General features: G+C 37.6%; 1 protein-coding gene across 5 annotated transcripts in view; it reads right to left on the reverse strand.

The window, feature by feature from the left end:
- USP15 (ubiquitin specific peptidase 15) overlaps window positions 1-14,156 on the reverse strand; it is a 97,803-nt gene that overhangs the window by 36,463 nt on the left and 47,184 nt on the right. For all 5 annotated transcript variants that reach the window (XM_075209596.1, XM_075209594.1, XM_075209595.1 and 2 more), the window contains 2 exons: window positions 4,501-4,645; window positions 2,296-2,469 (listed from right to left, as the gene is read on the reverse strand). In XM_075209596.1, coding sequence (XP_075065697.1) covers window positions 2,296-2,469; window positions 4,501-4,645 — 319 coding nt within the window. The remainder of the gene's footprint in view (window positions 1-2,295; window positions 2,470-4,500; window positions 4,646-14,156) is intronic.

A 14,156-nucleotide genomic window follows, 5' to 3' on the forward strand; every position in this document is an offset into this window, starting at 1 on the left:
TCAGAAGTGGATCTGATCCATTTTTCCTGAAAGAGCAAAAGGCGAACTCCCACCACAGAAATTACTGGGGGGGGGGGAGGGGGGTCTTGCAATCTGCTTATCAGAAGGCTTGGGGGCAAGACACTTGCCTAATCAAGCCTGTTTGCTCCTCTGGTGGCCACCACATGAGGCAGAGGAGTGGTCCTTTGTAGAGGATTCTCCTGTTTCCCTGAGAAATGAAAGGACTGAAATCTGTGGCTTTGGGTCTGTAAGCTTTCAATGGATGGTAAGAGCTTTAGTAATCCTTTCGTCCAGGTTGGACCAAAAAGGACATTCACCTCAAAAGGCAGAGACTCAAGAGTCCTCTTGGATTCTGTTTCAGCCACTGAAGATCTGAGCCATAGTGAATAGCTGGCAGAAAATACTAGAACCAAAATTCTGGACTGAAGTAAATCTGCATATGCAGGACAGCTTTGCCCAAATATTCACTCACGTGATCTACTAAAGGCAACAATTCTGATCTTGTCCTACCAGACAGTAAGTACTCACAAACCTGCTGTGACCACTTCTCGACTGCTCTTTTAGAATTACTTCATATTTCCTATCCATTCTGTCCTTCACAGAAAGGGATCGGAATTCGAATTGTGTTAAATTTGGAAAGGCAAGCAATAGGTGCATCCACCTTTGTGGGTAATTCCCACATTCAGCATTCTCGCTGGAGAGAGGATAGATAACTTGAACCTGAAATTTTCAGTCAGGTTTAAGCCAGGCTTCTCCCAAAAGTTCTGACAATTGTGGAGAGGCTACGATACGAAACCAAGTGCTTCTTTTCTTCTTGAATAAAGAAATATCAGTCAACCACCAGTACTAGAGTGTCCTTATTATTAAAGACCTGTTGAACGGCTAGCACCAACTCATCGAGGCCCTGTATGCTAGATTACTCCTGCTCCAAAACTGTTGGTTCTTAAAATCTGAGTATCCTATTTCAGCAATCTTTCAAGAAAGGAAGACATTCGCGCAAAACCCTGAATTGAATTTCTAACTCTGAGCCAAAGATGGTTCTCAAACCACTAACATGGGCTCTTGGAACCCCCTTGTACAAAAATGTGCTGAGGAAATGGGGATTAATCAATGTAGTCCCCGCGGGGAGAATAAGAGAAAAATCGACTTTCCTCGGAATCCTCAGTAGCTTTGGAACCGGTTCTCTTATCCGACATGTTAGTAAGGGGACAATAATGAGAATAGATGTAGAAAACAGTTAAAATAAAACAAGGTGAATCTAAAGACAGTTTGACAAAGTTTGACACTCACGTCTGTAATAAACACAAAATTCCAGGTGTAACATTAGTGCCCACAAGGCCAGTAACTTACAGTAGCCAAATTACACATACAAAATACATTTTCTCTGAAAGAGAATAGAGGAGAGGAACCTCTGAGGAGAAAAGATGTAGGTCAATTCTAGCGGGCTATTCCTGTATGAGGTAAAGCCCGCCAAGGAAAGAATGCCAGATGTAGGGGGTTAAGCATCTCTCTCCATGGCCCAGTCCACATATACCACTGTCTAAAAGTCAGCTGCCGAGTGTCATGATTTGACCCTGCTGCTGTAGGAACCCCACCTGACCTCTCCTGGCGTCAGGCTGTCTTGCTCTGCTTCTATGATCGGGACCAGGTAGCCGTGCTGACCGCAACAAGGCCTATCTGCCATTAAAAGGGAAACTGGCTGCCCACAAGAAGCGCTGCTGCTCCCCTTTGTATGTTCAGCATATGCAGCGAAGTCACTGTTTCTGATACAGACAGCAATATGAATAAGAAATAAGAAAAAAAAAACCAATACATTTTACAGCAGCCTTGAGATTCTATTTCAGCAGGCCCTGTCACACAGAACATTTTAAGACTCATAGGGGGCTATTCAATTGTTAGTGAGATCGCTAAAATACTCGCACTCCAAAAATATTACCGTTAATACGGTAATATTGCGCGTAAATACCGTTAATACGGGAATTTACTCGCTGGATTTCAGCTCGCAGCTCAGGGAGCGCGAGTATTTTAGCGATCTCGCTAACAATTGAATACCCCCAATAGTAATCTGTGAGATTTAAAAGCTCTGTATTTGCATTAAAATGCTCTAAAAAATTAGGCATTAAGTGACACCACTCTAAAAGTGGTAATTCATTTTCAATAACATTTTGTGTGGAGTTGTCCTCACTTTTATTTAAAAAACACAACAGCAATAAAGCAAGATTTTTTTTTTTAAATATATCACAGAAGAACGTTTACAAATATAAGTAAGTGCCATGCATGGTAAAAAAAACTTACCTTAAATGATCTTGGAGTTACGTAGGTGTATTTCCCTGACCACATCTGCTTGATGAGCTCTGCATATGACTTGGCTATTTCTCCTCTCATTCCTAAAGGGTTATCCAGGTTCAACTCATCTTGATACTTATCATTAAGGAAGTATTCAGTTAGTGGTGGAGTATTGCTCAAGCACTGAAAAATCAGATTGTAAAAATGAATTTTAAAAATTCAACCTATTTACATATTATAGAAAATATACCGGTACTTACACTTTATTACAATATTAGAGTGTTAGAAAAATAAAAAATAACATTAGTAATAATTAACAAATACAAAAAAAGTAAGTAAAAATTATTTAAAGACCAAAGTTTCCAATAGAATAATTCTTGTTACTGCTTTCAAATTTAAATGAAAATACAATTCTAGCCATTTTTTATGTTAAATATAAATCATATACATCATCCAGCAGCAATTTAGTGGCGATTCCTCATGGGAAGTTGGGGGATCCCTCTCTGGGACCCACACTATATCCTGAACTAAGCAGAGTGGGCAAAAAGCAAAGCTACCAAAGTGGTGGAGGAGATTAGCATACCTTACAACATTTACATTTTCTAAATCATAACACAATCATGCTTCCTCCAAAAAGGAGTTATAACTGTCACGTTAGGGGCGTGGGCACATCACAATGGGCATGGCCATATCCCCAGGGACATGTGTAGTACTTCTGAAGCGTAAAGTCACCTCCAACACTCCACCCCTTAGTAAAAACACTCTTAAATGGCCACAAGCACCTGCTCACCATGGCGATGTCCATATCCCCCGTAAGGACTGTTGGGTGGTATGGATTAGCTTGCCAATTTAAACTGCCAGGGCTCAAGGTGGGTAGGGAAGCAGACAGAACCATTAGCCATTCATTTCAGAGACACATTTACTCCACACTTTCTATTACAGCACATGGAAGGGATAGGACAGGTTAAATTCGCTGGTGTTAAAAGCTGCACTTCTCTACATGCTGACAAATGCAGGGTTCAGATGGCAGCAGGTGGACCCTGCTGAAGTGCTATACAGGAGTGCTAAAGAGGAGTAGATGTAGGATACAAAAGTAGACAATTCTTTTAACTGTGCCTAATTCAGAGTATCATGCATATGATACACATAGTTTCATACTATTCCTGTGTACAGGCAATAAGTAGACTTAGGGAGAGGGGTCTTTCTCCTTGGACTGACATTTCCAAATAGTTCCGAGCCTGGTCTACCTAAGCTAGACCACTCATTGTATGAGAGTTATTACATGTGAATAAAATAAAAGAAGAGCCTGGGAGAAGATATGTGGATTATGGGACAGGGACAACAAAAAGGTTCTCTGCTTTTTAAGTGCCTACAGTTAGTATCACTTTCGAAGATAGAAAAAGTGGTGCAACAAAACTGTAATGAGGCTTGTTATGCACTTGCCAATATGGTTCTCTTCTAGAGTGGTAAGCAACCGAATCCATACTCAATTTGGCCACAAGTGAGGGTGGGTCACAAGTAACTGTAGGTCCAAACTGTGATAGTTTCAAAACAAAATACCACACACACAACTCCATAACATCCTACAAACTACATATTATTCTACATAAGCATATATGGAGTAATGTTCATAAATATCTATAGCATAGAACAGATTAGAAATGGATAACCATAATTTTCCTAATATACATTTTGAGGATATTTTCCAGAGTAACTTTTATAAAGAAGTGAACAACATTAAGAGACATGTCTCTAATTTTCTGAATAGGCTCAAAGAGACAAAATTATTAATGAGCATAGAATCCACAATGCCTCAGCTACATCAATTACAGTAGATAATCCTGAAAATATATTACAATGAAGCTAACATTTTCAAACATGTTGTGCAGTTGTATCGTCTTTGACATGAAAATAAACACAGATATGAATAAGTGAATTCCAGAAGGCTGCAACTGAAACATAATTTAACAATATGAATGCTCAGAACCCATTCCCTACCACACTAAATTATGTTAACATAGATCAAAATAGACTACAATCCAGGCCCTATTGTGAGGGCATTATATTAATCTTAACAGTTTGAAAACAAATCATATACTTTTGTTTCCCCATATCTGTATGTCCCCTACAAAGAGCACAGCACAAGAGAATATGAGACTCCTTTTTCAGTTTGCAATACAATAATTTCTACACTAGTTTTGTTTGTTTTTTTACCTGAATTGCCGAATTCATAAAACAAGTGTTTCCCAGGTTACTTAAGCCACAAAGTCCTGGTTGCTCATTGTGCCTTCCTGGCTCAGAGTATTCATAGTTCTTGTAGGCAGCATAAGAAGGTAGGCAATAGTTTGAATTTTTCACACTGAAAGTACAAAAACAAATAAAAAGTATTGCTGAACTGTAAACAACAAACAGGGAAAGGAACACTTAAACAAATAATTCCCAACAAATGTATTTTTACCCAGAAATCATATGTGTAGGTTCACAGCTCACTCTGTTTTCAATAGAAACCCCCAACTTTAAACATTTACTATTAAAACATAGCCAACAGCAATTGATCATTGCAGAAAGATTTCAAACTCTGCTTGTGTGTTTGCAATAGCACAGATTTACTATTCAATATTTGCTTACAAATTACAGGTGATACAGCCAAATTCCCAAGGCTGCTGATGCATCTCAACTCCAAGTCAATAAGAGAAAAAAAAAAAAAAAGAACTATTTATAGCTTTTCAACAAGGACAACGTGAGCTAATGTTCTCAACCTGAAAACAGAGAAAGCCAATGAAGGATGTATAAATGTGCTTCATTTAGGTAAGTTATACAGCTGTGTCTCGGTGGAGACCTAACAGTGTATGCTAACTTACTTAAAAAAATAAATAAAAAAAAATTGTCAAATTAAATGATAAACAGGTGATATTGTGTAAATGTATGAGTGCTTAGAACCCCCCTGATATATGTTCATGGTCATTGCATCTAGTCAGAGTATATACACATAAATACAGTAGCTAAAGACAGCAAGCCAGAAAATGAGTGTATTATTAACGTTAATTTCCTTTCTCGAGCTGCTCCGTGACAGCCATTACAAACAGGTTTACACAGCTGAGAAGACAAAGAAGAAAAATGCCTTCTCTCCCCGAAGGTATAACGCCTTTCAATGGTGTTTTGAAAAACTTCTTAAGCTGTTCTTGAAAAGTAGAAACAGACAATATGGATGGGAATATTGGGCTGCCATGGAGTATCTCAGGGCAATGAAATTAATGGTAATAAATATCTTCTTTTCTTGTGAGCTCCATGGCAGCCATAACAAGTGGGACATACCCAAGTAATACATGAGAAAGTGGGTGGGCTCAAGCAAAATCAATGCTGACAGTGCAGAGTGAAATGTTTATTATTGCATAACTTCTTGAAGGATTTTAATTCCAAACAGATCAGTAGCAGATGTCATGTCCAGAAGATAATGCTTGGTAAAGATGTGAATTGATGACCACCCAGCTGCTTAGCAGAGATCATCCACCAATACCGGAGTACTGAATGCCCAAGAGGTGGACACCACCCTTGTAGAATGTGCTCTTAGAATTTTCATCACTTCACATGCGTTACTCTTTTTCAATTACCTCCCTGATCCATCTTGCAGGAGTATATTTGGATGGAGCATGTCCTTTTAGAGATCCTACAGGAAGGACAAATAATTGATCAGTTTTCCTTTGTTCTGGAGAGGTAAAGCAAACATATCTCTGACAAGATCCAGTGTATGTAATCTTTCCTTTTTGTCGTTAGTTGGTTTTGGGTAGAGAGATGGTAATATGATCTCCAGATTTATGTGAAAATTGGAAACTACCATGGGTAGTAAAGAATGAATAGTTTGTAACACCACCATGTCTGTATAAATATTCAGAAATGGCTTCTTACACCATAGAGCATGTAATTCATCCACTCATCAGGCAGACAGAAACAACACTAAGTGTGAGACATTTGAGCAAGACCTCTTGTAAAAATTTTCTAGGATTATAAATTAAGGCATAGAGGGCACCATTAAGATCCCAAGGTGCCACAAAAGGTTTAAAAAGAGAACATTTTTTATCTTTACTGCTTGAAAAAAAAATACAAAAATAAGATCCTCCAAAGCTAATATAGTCCAGAAAAACACTAAATGTTCATGTATCTGTGCTTAAAGTGGTGAGGGCTTGTTGAAGCCATCATGAAGAAAATCAAGAATAAGCTGAATGCTTGCAGAAGTAGGATCTTCCAATTTGAATTTAGAATGAATATCCTCCAAATCCTATAATAAATAGAGGAAGAGATTTGTTTTCTAGCTAGAAGGCGTACTTCAATCACCTTGTCAGAAACTACCTTGAGCCTCAATTGCGAAAAAACAATCTCTACAACTTTTAAAAGACGACATCCGTATTAGCATACAGATCTGGTCGCTGGTGCAGAACTGATCTCAGTGTCAAAATCCTAACTTATTCTTGGAGCACTTCATAAAACTATTGCAAACCATGGATGAATAGTTTAGGTGTTCAGAATTGTTGTTAAACTTATTCTGGGAAATCAGAATCTCTGAAAAGGTATTTGAACAACTTTTTTGTAAAATGACCATTCCACTGGATGAATTTAGAATCTGCTAAGATAATCTGGTGTTGTCTTTGCCTACCAAACGGTCTTTTGCCTGCATCTCAAGAATGTCTGTGTACAGCTGATTTTTGGTCTGTAGCAATGTGAATGGACCCAGCTAAAGGTTCCTCGCATGCCACCTTGCCCATGGGAACCAGAGACAGAGTTTTATTTTCTTGAGAGCAGCCATGCAAACTGCTAGCACCTTGATGAAGGTCAATGAAGACAGGCAGAATCAAAGATAAGTGTCCTGTAGATTTATGGAAGTAAGGAATTCTAGTTTCTTCGATGTGTGGAAAGGACTTTACCAGTTCCAAGTGGTCTTGAATGGCAAGTGTATAAACCTGTGCATAATTTAAATTTCTGCCCCCACAGATTTCTTTGGAGGTTGAACAGGGAAAGAGCCATTGAGAAGGCTTCAGAGCACACTGCTGTTACTCACTCCCGAAAAGGACGCAACTGGAGAGCTCTTCTAGCGACCACAGATGATTACCCTGAAAGGGTAATCATATGTACTGATGCTTCACATGGGAAGTCTATCCTTTTTCTCATGACATTAATGTTTTTGAGTAGATACTGTCTGTTTATTTTCTCTTGTACATCCTTATGTAGAGAATCAACCCATACTCTTAGTACCACTCCAGACTTGAACAGAGTATACTAAGATATATGAAGTTTCTTGAAACGGCTTTCCATTTTCCTATACATAGGACCTTTCTACAGGCATTCATGCTTTAATAAAATAGTGTTCTTCGCTGAAAGACTGGCTAGAGCAACATCAATTTTTGGCACCAAACAGCACATTGATACCTTTTTATCCTGAAAAAGATACATGTGATCAAGTTTGTCCTACTGTTCTCATTTCTTATTAATGAGATCCTTAATAAACCTATGCACATGGATCACTCAGCCTTTACACTGATGATCCTCAAAAAGAGTATCTTGGTGAGAGAAAAGAGTTGGTAGATCATCAATTACACATTAATATGTTTAATGAGGATATTCACAACATTAGCATTAAATGACTTGGAATCTTTCTGCTGACTCACTGTCACATGACCCTTTAAGATCACTGAGAACCCAATGCCTCCCAGGAAGACATACTAGGCCTATCATCTTCCAGATGCACACTTATCTGTGAAAAGGTTATTGTAAGCCCTTGAATGGCATATAAATATTCATTTGTGACAGAGTGGTTCATTGCTGTCATCATTCTGGAAATTAACTCCACAAACTGTTCAGGGGGTTGAGAAGAGGGCCATATGGGCTGAGAAATAGCTTGTACAAAGGGGCTATTCTAAATTCTCAGTAAAAAGTTAGTCACACGCTCCACAAACACGGTGGTAAGATTTGCTGCTTCTCTTTTCTTCAACGAGCTCTGAAATAGTACTGAGAAGGAAGAAGACTTAACAGAGTAATAAAAGTAGAATGTACCCTAAGGGACATACCTGGAATGGGTGCTCCACTCACACTACTTGGGAGTTGGCTCAGGACCATAACAGCAGAATATTACACAGACACTACTCCTGAAGGTTGCATGGACTAGTTACTATTGTCATCATAGATTTGTAAGGTGCCACAGTGCTCCGCAGCGCCGTACAGTAGGGAAAACAGGACACACATAAAGCAAGGACATAAAAGGCAGACTAAATAAATGCAGACATGAAAACAAAAGGTATAGAGGACCCTGCTCATTAGAGAGCTTACATTCTAAGTGGAAGATTGCACAGCTGAAACAAGAGAAGCGAGTGCGGCTTAGAGTGGAGAGTGTATTAGTGTGAATATTGTCATCAGGTATAAGGTAAGGCTTAAAAAAAAAAAAAAAAACACGAGACAAGGCGCAGGTCAGAGATAGATCTAAGAGGGTGGTAGGGAGAGTATTTTGATATGAGATTTGAGCTGTATGAAGGGTGGTGTTTTTGAGGGCTTTGTAGGTAAGGATGAGTAATTTGAATTGAATTCTGGAGGACACAGAGAACCAATGTAGGGATTTGCAAAGTGGTGCAGCAGATGTGGAGTGGTGAAAAAGGATTTCCACCTCATGCACCTGATAAGTGCACTGCCTGGACACACCCTATTGAAAAGTTTACAACCCAGGCTTACTAAAACTGTTTCTGACTATGGCCTTACCTTTATTATGAATACATAAAAGTAAAACATCACAAAAGTATCTGCTTACATGTGGGTATTATTCAACTGACACCAAATGAGCGTGTGCAATTAGAGCATTTGCCACTTTATGTGTTACATATTATTTATTTTAAGAATCTCTACAGAATGGTACTGTTGATCCTTAATTTATGTGTTATTAATAATATTTTTATCAGTTTTCATTGCTGCTTCAGGGAACATCTGCACATATTTAGCTTTGAGTGTTTTTTCTGTTTCCCACAGCGGCAATTTATTTTTTTAATTGTGACGGAAAGTGATAAACACTCAAAGGGAGTGCAGATCTCCAACCTATTTCTAAGTGCTTAATAATGACCCTACCAGCTTCAGCTTGCTTCTCTTCTGCCCACCTCCACACTTTCTGCTTACCACACTGCTCACAACTTTGCCACCTACTTCAAAAGGGAAAAAAAACACTATTCACCAAGAAATCTCCACTCCACTTCCCTACAAACCCTCAATTCTTTCTCAGTCTCTGAGGACAGTGTTGATAGATCACTCTCTTCCACTTCTCACTCAAACTATCCCTTTCCCTATTCCTCCAACCCACCCAACACTCAATTTATTCAATTTATCTCAGTTCTTCAACCTGTCTCACTGGCATTTTCACTTCCATATTCAAACATGTACTCATCTCCCCAAACCATCTCTCGATCCTACCTCTAACTACTGCCCCACTTCTCTTCTCCAACAATCTGTGCACGACTAACTCAAAGGGTCATTTCTCTCTTCTCATTCTCCTTTACCTCTCTACTGCCTTCGATACAGTGAACAACTCTTTTCTACTGCACACTTTCCACTGCCTTGGCCTTTGCGCTATTCTCTCATGGTTATCCTATCTTTCTAAGTACTTAGTCAGTGTTTTTACTGTTGGCACATCCTCCACTCCCTCTTTTAGCCAAGGCCCTCCATAAAGTTCTTTTCTCAGTCTTTTGCTTTTCTCTCTTTGTACCTCTTATCTCAGTGAACGAATATGTTACTCCCTTTCACCTTCAAAGCCCTCATCAATACCTCAACCTCATGCATCACTGACCTCATAAAAAAATACCATACTTAATAGATCTGCCTGACCTGAAATCCTAATACTTATCCCATACTGCTACCCACTTATGGAACTTTTTATCCTTCCTGATTACATTTTCTCCAAATCTTCAACCTTTCAAGCACTCTCTCAAATACCACATCTTCACCCAAACCTATCCTAACCCCACCTGATACATTTCCTTCAGCATACTACTAGCTACAGGGTCTCAGCACTGCCCTCCCCCTCCACTAGACTGTAAGCTCTCACAATCGGGGCCCCCTGTAACATGTCTCACATTATCAGTCATCCTTGGATAAACTTGGTCTGTTTACATGTATAATTTGTCAGAAAGACTGTCCAGCTATGCAGGTTTTTGACGATGCCCGCACAAAACCATGTGGAATATTATTATAATGTTAAAACCTCTTTAACAGTAAGAGATGACTGGTTGTAAAGTAACAAGGCTCTCAGGACCAAATGTACTATATAATATTAAAGTTGAATGAACCTGTAAATCTGATCCCTGCAGGCTTTTTGCTATAGAAAGGATTAAACTATTAACTACCTTATAAAAAAAATAAAATAAAAAGGACAGAGACAGAAGAGTCCTAACTTCTGCATTTTCCAACATACAATTAATACATAAATGATCAAATATAATATAAAAAAACAGAGAATATACAAGAAAAGTTGCTGCTGCTATCTTGTGGTCCTTTAACCAATAATGGACCTTTCAGAAATTAAGAGAATATTAAAAATGGGAGAGTGCTGATAATGTACAAGTTAATATGATGAAATGCAATAAAATACCTTGTACATGTAAATAAACTTAATACACTCTTATCTGGAAAATCCCTTCACGTAACAATCAGATGGATTTCTTCAAATTGAAAAACCCAAAAAGGTCATCAGCTTAAATAGATATGAGGTCATAAGTACCGAACATGGAAATAAACTTGATGATATGCTAATCTGTAAATCATTGAGTAGATCCATAATAATATATAGGACAACAAAGTACTGGGCTAAATGTATTAAGGCCCATTTTAAAACGGCAACATGTTTAAAGCCAAGTTTGAGATGAAATTGAAATTGTCATGCTAGCACAGAGGGTTACAAAAACATCTTTCTAAATTTAAAGATTGATATGAAATTTCCACATAAATATTTGGAATACAAAATAAGACAAAACATCAAACAGATCAAGGTGCTAACATGTATCCAGAAATGAGACAGTGTTGAGTCCCTAGCTGTAGGGAATTAAGTTCACCGATCCAATAGGGCTCCCTCCTGGAGGGGGCAAGTTTTCTACTTCCACCCCTACAACCCAATGCAACTTGCTCAACGTCCCCAAATTTTAAAAGAACTTTTAAAATTTGTTTCCAAGTGAAATGTCTGGGTAAACTGTGTGTTAAGGCCATGTATTATACAGGCTCCTGGATTCTAAGTCAAAGTTGTCATTTTGTTTTTCCTAAATAGGTCAAATTACGCTTTGTAACAAATAAATATTAAAAGTAGAATTGCGGGCAATATGGCTTTTTGTAGTATATGCAATACCTGTGCCAACATTAAAACTATGAGATTTTTTTTTTATCAATAAATTTGCAAATATTGCAATGTTAACATGGGAAACTTCCTCATTGGTTTTCATATGTTAAATAAATTACCAGGCAACTGTGTAATGCCTTCACTGTCTTTTCAGAATTAGCTTGTACTTAGTAATAAATGGCCAAAGTTGTATATTATTTTCTGTTTATCCTTAAAATTCACCAATGCGGACCAATCCAACACAGAGATTTTTGGAATGGCTAATTTATTAATGTAGAATATCCTTTGTCCAAATACTTTAAAAAATATGTGATTGTTGAATGGAAGTTGTATTAGAAGTGCATTTTTTTCTGTATGAAAGGAGACAGATGGCAACAGTATAAACTGTTTGCATCAATATTTTTGGGGAAAAACTTCTATTGATGGTATTACAAGTATCTATTTCTAATGAAAAATTGAGAATCTATTTGAATTTCGTCTTTTTTTATATGTCAATAAGCTTATATTACTTTTTATTAATATTCACAAGAAATCTTAATATTAAGTTACCAATATTATTTATTTTTAAAGTCCATGCATGATGTTGAGTTGATGTTCAGTAAGTTTCATTCTGCTATAAAAATATTATCTCAACTAGGGGCAACTTTTGTCTCCACTGCTGTTCTCGGTTTCAGTAGAATGTAAGCCCTCGGCAGGATCCTCTCTACCTATTGTCCCACAACTGTCTCTTGTTCCTCGTAAGTCCCATCACGTCTTTTGCTGCACTCTGTGTGAGTCCCCATAGCATTACTCAAACTCATCTGTGCTGCCGACATGTACTACCTCATCTATTTGTTACTTTCTTCTGTATCCGGTGCTACAGAATCTGTGGCGCCTTAAAAATAAATAAATAATAAAAATGATTTTCAACATCAAATAATTGTGGGGTAGAATAAATTCTATTCCATTTAAAATAAACTGTTCCCTCTCATGGGATAGGCTCATATCTCTTGATAACTCACTGTTATTTGACTCAATTCCCTTAGGTCGTGGAATTAAAGTATAAAGGGATGGTGTATCAACAATTAACCATTTGTATTTCTCCTTCCATATGAAATTCTCTAAAGATTTCAAAATGGCCGTATACTCCTTTGTGAATCATTGAAGTTTTTAAAACATAGGCATGTCAACTTATATCAATAAAGTAGGAAAAATTGGACGTTAAGGAAGTGCTTGGGGTGTATACATTGTTACAAAAGGGTACCAATGTATCTTTTTGCTCCAATCGCTGATTTTGTTGTGTTGACTATCTAATGTGTCCCTCAAAAATGTCTTCCCGTTAAACAAAATTGTATACTGTTTGACTTTGGCTAGTCTTTTGATTTTTGAGACTTGATTTATATAGCTCTCAGCTCCTTTAAATTTGGAGAGAGATTTGTCTAACTGATCCAATTCCTCTATCTGTCTGCTGGAGTTCCCTTGTATTTTCGACTATTATTAGTCTGAGAAGATGAGTCAAAACACTCGTCTAGCACTTTTTTCTAATCTATTACAAAGCGTCCATTTGAAGCGCCAAAAGTAAGTTCTTTTAATAATCGGAGACCCCTAGTTATACACCCCACTTGTAGATATTTTTCACATGCAGACAATTTCTCTAAGAACAGAGAGACCCACAAATTAATATCAATAGAGCATTTAAAAGATCTTTTAGAGAGATCAGTAAAAAACAAAAGCATCTTAAATACTACATGTGATATAGGTATAGATGCTTGTTATACAGAGGATAACTTTTCTAACTAACAGAGTCAGAAAAGTTCTAACTTCTGCACTCCTTCCACCATTCAATTCATATATAAATTATACCATGAAACATACAAACTATAGAGAATATACATTAAAAGTCACTGCTGCTCCCATGTGGTCCTTAACATATGACTTTATTTTGCAATTTATTTGATCTTTATGAAAAACATTAAATTGATGTATATGTTTTCATAAGCATTGATATTTTTTTTCCAGTGAACTACAAAACTATATGTATTATTTAGTATTTTCTGTATAACTGTGTACTGCCTGGACTCCCAAAATGTACACAGCAAGGTGCAGTTTAAAAAAAACATAAATCAACTAAATGTTATGCATGTCAATTGAAGATGCAGTACTATTTATTTAGGGGATTAACCTCGGCTCTCAGCTCGGGGACTGACCTTATTATGAATGTAGTAACAGTAACAATTACACTGCATGGAAACTGCCTTGTGACTTCACTTAGGAAGGAAATTTGTTCTTTGCTATTCGACTCTTCTGTTATGAGGCCTGGTACCCATCTCACATTAGTACAATATCGCTAGGTGTAATGTAAAACTGTGGAAATTAGGGAAACCCAGAATTGCACCTCCACATGTCATTTATGTTTTAGGGTATTTAGGAAGTTTATTCCTTCTGAGGAACTTGGGGTCCCCTATGTTATCTAGTGTGTGTCTTGGCCTTACTTTAACTCTGTGATACTACTGCTATGGAACAGGTTCTGATGGCTGCC

This window comes from Mixophyes fleayi, chromosome 4, assembly GCF_038048845.1.
Source record: "Mixophyes fleayi isolate aMixFle1 chromosome 4, aMixFle1.hap1, whole genome shotgun sequence".
Lineage (NCBI taxonomy): Eukaryota > Metazoa > Chordata > Amphibia > Anura > Limnodynastidae > Mixophyes > Mixophyes fleayi.